We start from the raw sequence: 8,578 nt of genomic DNA, 5'->3' as shown, positions 1-8,578 counted from the left end.
ATCACACTTAGAAGGAAGTTATTATGTTTTATAATACCTTTAATTAAACCTAACCAAACATGCATGTTCCTTTTTGTTTTTTATTATAACCAACATTTTTTTCTCATTTAAAGAATATTTTTATTTTATTTTAAAAGTGACACGTGTCAACCCTATGTTGAGCACATAAAGAATTGCATATATAGATCCTAGAATGCTCTGGAATGCCTATGCAATCATCAATCATCATTACTTAAATTTCTTGATATACCTATCATCATTTTTTTTCAAAAAAATATTTAATTTTATTAATAAAACAAATTGCAAATATAATAAATTGTATAAAATAAACTTATTATTTTTTACTTTTAATTAATTTTTTCACTTGAACCTGCAATATATTTTTCTATTATTATTTTTTGAGCTAACTCTTTATTACAACATATTATCTAATGCATGATAAAAATGACAATGTTGATTCTCTTCTTTACACTTATTATCTAATGCATGATAAAAATGACAATGTTGATTCTCTTCTTTACACTAGTCATAATAGAAAGATATTTTTGGATTGGGGTTCATCACCTTCTTAGTGGTTAACCATGGAGCCTCACCTCAAGAGTGTCAAGAGAATTGAACTCATAACTTTTTAATAACAAAAGTATTTTAATGACAAATACTCTACCAATTAAACTAACCCTCAAAAATATATAAACTGTTATAAAAAATTATTTTATTATTATTAATTATTCTCTTACCCAAATGAGAAAGTACATGTAAAGCCTTGTTCACTAAAAAAACAATTTAAAATTTCCACTTTTACTTCTCTCGTTAAATCCGCATCAGCTAACAAAATGGAGTCGTGCTCCGCTGTGATATGGATCGAAGGGTTGCACGACGTCGAGATCTTCGGGAGGAGCTGATTTAGACCTAGCGGATTTGGCATCGTCGGGAGTAGCTGATTTAGTCCTAGCGGATTTAGTCAAATAGTTTTATATAACATTTCTCTATCACAATATATTATGCTTCTAAGTCATTCATCACGGTTCCACAGTTTCCGATCGCTTGCAACATTAAATGTTTGCCAGTAAACAGTCACGCACCTTATCTCAGACCGAAATTCTCGAAGGTCAAATCATGAATGATTCTCCAACCAAAGTGCTTTTCCCACTAACCATACACCTGAAAAGTTTATATACCAGATTGTCTTTTTAATTGATCAATTTTTATGTACCAAAATGGTTTTTCCATTGATCAAACTTGAAAATTATATAATTTATATACCAAATCGTCTTTTTAATGGATAAAACATGAAAATTTTATGTACCCAAGTGGTTTTTCCATTGATCAAACTTGAAAATTATATAATTTATATACCAAATTGTGTTTTTAATTGATAAAACATGAAAATTTTATGTACCCAAGTGGTTTTTCCATTGATCAAACTTTAAAATTATATAATTGTGTCTATGATTTAACACTTCAGCATCCCACTTACTCCTAGACCACGTAAAACTAATGAGACCCCACTTTTCTTCGTAATCACCGTCCTCATGTGGTCGAGAAACAACTCAACCCTCAGTCCGGGCTGGCAGAATCTAAAATTATAACACTCGGAACCGGCGGCGCCCGTCAAAATCTATATTTCTATTTCTCTACTGTATATATTCATGTCTGAGTATGTAAACATGTATACAAACTAAAATAACCAGTCTTGCTATACTCGGTCACGATAACGATGAAGATAACGATGAGGCACAATGTACACCCGTCATGAGAGGCGGGATTAGTTTCGCGCATGCGTACAGATCCATCGATGTTCTGCAACCAGTGCCCATCAAACATGCATCAGTTTTCCAATATTCAATCAAATATTTATATTTATCATTTTTTAAGGTGCATGAAATCAGAATAAACCAGATTATTAAATGATTAAAAAAAGGCGCAGAGAAGAGGAAATACGTAGGACTTGCTGTGCGCTGAATCTCTTGGTGACGTCTTTACAGAGCATTCGGCGTATCAAGTCCTTAGCGGAGTGAGATATCGAGAGCCACCGATCAGTTGGGAACCGAAGGCGCCCACAGAGGACTGCCTCAAATATCTCCTGCGGCGTCTCTCCCACAAAGGGGCGAGCGCCACTGAGCATTAAGTAGGCAACGATCCCTGCGCTCCACACATCCACTTTCTCGTTGTAATCCTTCCCTCCCAACACCTCCGGTGCTACGTAATACGGAGTACCCACAATTCCTTGAATCGATTCTTCCCCTGAATACGTTGATGTCAGAATTTCAACCATGGGATTCATCGATCCATACCCAAAAGTTTCATAGAATTGTATGACAAGGGAAGTGGGCAAGCATAATTACCATACCTGGAGAGAAAGAGGAGGCCTGCCCAAAGTCTGCAAGCTTGATTTGAGCGAGGGAATTTGAATTATTGGCAAAGAGAATGTTGTCAGGTTTTATATCTCGGTGGGCGATTCCCATGGAGTGGCAGTAACTGATGGCCTCCATGAGCTTTTGCAGGATGGTGGCGGCCTCCTCTTCGGAAAAGGGTACTGTATTCTTCTTGCTAACGATTCTGTCGAACAGATCTCCGCCTGAGCACATCTCCATTACCAGATGGACAAACTCATCATCCTCATAAACGTCATGAAGTGAAACCACAGTGGGGTGACCTGAGAGATACTGCATGATCTTGATTTCGTTGTTGAGGCATTCTCTGTCGATGGAATCGTGCAGATCTGATTTTCTGATGGTCTTGCAGGCGGCCTGTTGCCCACTTTGCTTGTTGAAACATCTCCTGATCACTCCGAATCTGCCTCTGCCGATCACTTCCTCTTGCAATTGGTAGTTCCGAAGGAGGGCGTCCGTCATTCCTCGTTGCCTGTAATCTCCCAAGTTTGTTTGGAATACGAGGCACTGGCTGTAAGAGTGCCGTGGGTGTGAGATCTCCCAAGCCACAAATTTGGTATTGGCATCATGAGTTGGCTTTGATTTTAAGGAAATGGAAGTAGGGTAGTCACGTCGGAAATGGAGTGAAATTTCAACGGAATCTTTAACGGCGGGGAATCGTGGGAACCGTGAGTGGAATATTCATTTCATGTATGAAGTGAGTTTAGGCATACGACGAGTTTAGTTTTAATAATTGAAGTGAGGACAATACTGAGTTTTGTTTTTGAATATCCATTTTGTATTGATTTGGAGCCGGATCAACTTGCAAGAGCACTTTGAATATGTAATGCACCTGAGAGGATCTTGGGTACCAGTTGTGACGATATTGGATATTTATTAATTGAGAAAATGGGTTAGGTATTTGTCATGCAGTTTTCTCTCGAATTATATATATTGATGGATGGAAGGCGAGACTGAATATCATCCATACAAAAGAAGCGGTGTAATAACTACTAATAATTAATAAATATTTTAATACTTCTCTCATAATTAATTCTAATTTTCGTTATTTTAATAAAAAAATATTTTATACTTTTGTCAATTAAAATATTAAAAAATATATATATTCCATATCATTTAACATATATAAACATTAATCATAACATCACTTTAAATATAAATATTTGAATCATAACATCATGTTATATAAATATTTTAAATCATAAAAAATTATATTAATATTCTAATTTAATTTTATGAATATTTTAAATATAAATATTTGAATCATAACAGCATGTTATATAAATATTTTAAAACATAAAAAATTAAATTAGTATTCTAATTTAATTTTATGAATATTTCTGTAAATTATTAAAATTTATAACAAGTTTTTTTTTTTGAAATCACATCAAAGAGTATAGGTCGATGTTTGCTTATTTTTTGATAAAGTTTTTTGTAGCTGTTTTTTTTTAATCGCTGTCGGAAAGATCTTTTTGTCAATCTAACCTGAGATCTTTTTGTCGATCTAACCTGCTGCCTTTTCACACTGGTTGATTGGAAACTTGTAATGTCTCCCCATAAAAAAAAATTGTTTTTACTTTATTTTACCACGTAGGAGTTATTCCTTGACACGTCACTTGATAACATGTCATGGCGCTTTATGGTTTCCGGCCTTCCGTGTCAATTATCTGTCAACTACTCGGTCACTCTCTGGCGACTGTCACATGCTTCATCCTACACACCCGGGTTCATTTACTGCTGGCCACCCTTGGAAAGACCCCCGCCTCCTCGCGATCTGCAAAGGGAAGCATGGATGAACATCTGTCCTTTACCATTTATTGTTCAGAGGGATCTGCAAAGGGAAGCATGGATGAACATCTGTCCTTTACCATTTATTGTTCAGAGGGTTATCTGTATCTTCACTTTGGATTTTGTGTAGTTTGCTTATGCTCTGCCCTGTACGTGGCACGAGTAGGTTTGTTTCTCGCGATTTCAGTTTTCGGGCTTGCTACCCCATCGATGGTGGTCAAGCGTTTTGGGAAATCTACGGTTCCAGATCATTGCAGGGTTGCATCAATCATACGCGTTTGGTTAAATGGTTTTCACTCTTGGCGTCGCTCCATTTCCACTGTTTGCTCTCTGCGTCCGCTCTGCCATGGTTCTGAAATTCCGCATGCATTGGCGATTCATAGGGCCAAGTTATGGCGCTGATGTTGCTTGGTAATGTTCAAGTAAAGTCTTAATATTTCCCTCTTTTATGAAAAGGTTCTCCTTCTTAAAACTCTTCTAAGCATTGCTTACATAATTGTTTTTTTTTAATGGCTTCTCGAGGTTCCTTCGCAGGGTCTTCCCCTCCGCCTCCGGAGCTGTAAACTCTTCTAAGCATTGCTTACATAATTGTTTTTTTTTAATGGCTTCTCGAGGTTCCTTCGCAGGGTCTTCCCCTCCGCCTCCGGAGCTGTGCGTTGACGGCATACGAGTCTGGCCATCAAAATTCCGGGTAAGGGTTTTACCCTCAGAATGACGGATCCAGCAACGCTGTTCTTGTAGTGTTTGAGCTGGAATTTAGTTTTTCTACGATTATCCACAGGCCAGCTAATTACAGTCCCACAGAACCCTAGGTTTTGTATTATACAGGCTGTATGTTTTAAGTGTATTGGAAACCCTACATGTGGAATTTGAACCGCAGTTGTTTAATGTAAAATGAGTTATTATACCAGGGTTTCGACCCAGAACTCTTTTTTCCTTTTTACTAGATAGCAGAGTTTTTTCAGTGTTATCTTTCTAGGGTAATCCTGAGAATACTCGATTACTACGAAATTACTGCTCTTTCCTTGAATTAAATTCCTGTTCAATAATACTTAAGAATTTCCCAAGTTTAATCCGAATTTGTTTTTTGATTCTGCTACGTTTGTGGTATAAGGCAGTTAATTCCCTTAGAAAAATTTGTTTCATTACTTACATGGGGGGTCACGGCTGTAACAGCCTTGACCCTAACTCCCTGTCTTACTTTCATTGAGGCTGTTGCGGTTGCTTCGACAAAACTCACTCTGTTATTGTAGTTCTTCATGTATATTTATTTATTTTCATTAATTTTGTAATAGTAGCTATTAAAAAAAATAGAAATGTATGCCGCAGCTATACGTCATGTCTATGTTTCATTCATATCTGGCATATGCGGTTAACAGGATTATGAAAGGGTTAGCTACGACTTCCTTGAGTCTGTTGCTGTTGGTCTTTTTCTTGTTTTAGAGAAGTATTCTGAACTTGCTCTTTACTGTGCTCGTTTATGCTGGGTCCTTGTTTTAGTGGAACGTTTGACCTACGAAGGGGGGTCGGTATCACGTTCATACTGTCTGTTCATTATATATTTGAAATCGGAGTAAATTAACCACCCATTTATTGTTTGACTCAGCTACATTAATGGCTCCATTTAACCTGAATAAATTTCCACGAATATGATGCGCCCAGACTTTTTCCGGCATCAAATTTTCTTGCAGTTTGTCTCAGTTGATTCGTTGTTTCCTTCTTATACCTTTTACATGTTTAAGTATATATATAATTTCAAGGGTTTGGCTCTGGTCAGTTATCCACCGAATTATAACTGTTATAATTATAATCTTGGGCATTGAGATTCTAAACTTTTTTTTTACTGAAAGTAAAGTTATGATGATGGCATCCTCCATCATGTTCTCTGTCATTCTTTAAACGGTTTAGTTAATTTGCAAGGACCATAGTCCTTATATTTATATCTTCCTATTCTTTTTTGGATTAATATAACCTTTCACTGTGCATCAATTCTTTCTTGTATAATGCAGACAGCCGCATTTACTAAAGGAATCCGTTTTTTTCTTGAATCTTAATAGTGTCTACTATTATTGTCATAACACTATCTCAGTTTTTTTTTTTGAGATAATAAACATAATCATAGCTACATAGGAATTCCCTGTTTCACATAACACAGACTTACAGATTCACAATAGTTAAAATCTTCCATACCTGTCTACTCGAAGTGTCAGAAATACTGCAACAGGACTGCTCACCTCTGCTTCCGGTGTCTCTTTCCGTCGCTACTAATTTGCCTCCCAACCACGAGATTCGTCTTTCGGGACCAAAATCTCTCCCCCGTGCTCTCTTGCAGGCTACTGCCCTCAGCAAGAAATTCCGCACTTAGTGCTAGACTATTTGGTCCTCACCAGACTTAGTCACTTCTTCTCTTTTCTTTTCTCTACCTGTCCCAATAGCACAGAGCCTTCCCTTTTTCTCCCTTTATTGTTTTTCGTCCTTGTCTCTTCCTCTGTCTATCCCCACAGCACAGAGCCTTCTTTTTCCCCCTTGGACATCTTTTCCAGTCAGGGAAAAGAAAAACAGTTAGGGTTGGGAATCATGGCAACTGTCTTGCCCCTAACTTCCCCCTTGAGAAGTGGCCAGTTTTTTTTTTGTTAAACAAAGAAAAATCTTTTCTTTAAAAACAATCCTCTTTAAAAGACGAGAACTAATATTATTTAAATTCAAACGATAATATTGTCAATCCAGTGCATCATTTACCACAGTAAAATTAATTAGTTACATTTAACCTGGGGCATTACATCTCCCCCTCCTGAAATTGGACATCGTCCCGATGTCCATTGACCAGAAACAGCTCCGGATAGGCTTTCTTTATGAGTTCCTCATCCTCCCAAGTGGCCTCATCAGGCCCAAAGTGCTACCATTGCACTTTAACTTGGGTAATAGCTCATTTCCGTAGTTGTACTTCTCTCCGGTTGAGAATGCTCAGCAGTTCGACCAAGACTTCTCCTTCCAGTTCGACCTGCACATGCAATATTCTAAATCAGTTCTCTTTTAAAGGAAAATTTTAGACTGATCTACTAGAATAATCCCTACCTGTATATCCTGCCATCGAATCACATGTTTAGGATCATAAACGTATTTTTTTAACACTGAGACATGGAAGACATTGTGGACCCGGATGTGACTTGGCAGGGCGAGCTGGTAAGCCACCGGCCCAATTCTTGCCAATACTTGGAATGGTCCACAGTATCGGGGTGCTAATTTGGCACACCCGCTCCATTGCAGTGTGCTCTTTCGGGCTCGGATCCTCACATAAACATGGTCACCAACTTGGTATTCTTTGAACCTCCTCTTCCGGTCGGCAAAGCTCTTTTGCCTATCCTGGGCAGCTTTTAAATTTAAGCGGACCCTTTTCACCATATCCTCCATTTCCTTAAGCATTTATGGTCCTAACCTTAATTTGTCTTCAGGTCCACCCCAGCTTGAAGGTGTGCGGCATTTCCGCCCGTATAAGACCTCAAAGGGACTCATTTGTAACGAGGTGTGATATCGGTTGTTGTATGCAAATTCAACCAAGTGTAAATACTCCTCCCACTGCGTTGGTTGCTGTATTACATATTCTCTTAACATGTCTTCTACCACCTGGTTCACCCACTCCGTTTGTCTGTCGGTCTGGGGATGGTACGCTATACTGAAGTTCAACTTTGTCCCCAATTCTGCAAATAATTTCCTCCAAAAGGCCGACGTGAATTTCACGTCACAGTCTGAAATTATCGTCTTTGGAAGTCCATGTAGTTTAAACACATTCTGCATGAAAATATGGGCAATCTGTACAGCTCTATAGGTGGATTGCACAGGTATAAAATGCGTTGCTTTACTCAGCTTGTCTACCACCACCATAATAGAGTCATTATTCTTCTTTGTCTTAGGCAGCCCTGTTATAAAATCCATGGAAATGGTTTCCCACTTCCATTCCGGAATGGGTAGGGGTTGCAATAATCCCGCTGGATGCTGATGCTCTACTTTAATCTGTTGGCACTCCAAACACCGTGCTAAATACTCGGCTACATTCTTCTTCATACCTGGCCAATAGTACTCTTTCCGAAGCACAGTGATCATTTTCTGGTACCCTGGGTGTCCAGCATAGTGACTGATGTGAAATTCGTCCAGAATCAGATTTTTAAGACTATTTTGACTAGGTACATATAACCTCTTTTTATAATACAACATTCCAACATTATCTACCTCATATCCTTGCTGATTCTTCTTGTTGGTAATCTGCTGTACTTGCTGTTTTATTTGCTGATATTCAGCATCTTGTTCTGCTGCTTTTTTTATCATTTCTTCGAAGGGACTTTTCCATTCGCTGAAGGAAATTTCATACAAACATTGTACCTTCCGACTCAGGGCATCAG

General features: G+C 38.0%; 1 protein-coding gene across 1 annotated transcript; it reads right to left on the bottom strand.

Annotated features, from left to right (window-relative positions):
• Positions 1-1,765: 1,765 nt before the first annotated feature.
• On the bottom strand, positions 1,766-2,855 carry LOC149227854 (phosphoenolpyruvate carboxylase kinase 1-like). Its single transcript, XM_089375586.1, has 3 exons — positions 2,351-2,855; positions 1,942-2,244; positions 1,766-1,800 (listed from the first exon to the last, which is right to left on the bottom strand). Exons 1-3 carry the CDS (start codon positions 2,853-2,855, stop codon positions 1,766-1,768), a joined length of 843 nt encoding a protein of 280 aa, XP_089231712.1.
• Between the last annotated feature and the right edge of the window lie 5,723 nt (positions 2,856-8,578).

Source organism: Pinus tabuliformis, chromosome J, assembly GCF_031772625.1.
Source record: "Pinus tabuliformis cultivar Carrire ecotype Pingquan chromosome J, CPIR1, whole genome shotgun sequence".
Classification (NCBI taxonomy): Eukaryota; Viridiplantae; Streptophyta; class Pinopsida; order Pinales; family Pinaceae; genus Pinus; species Pinus tabuliformis.
The sequence above is the reverse complement of the archived record's forward strand: the minus strand, read 5'-3'. Positions and strand labels throughout refer to the sequence as shown.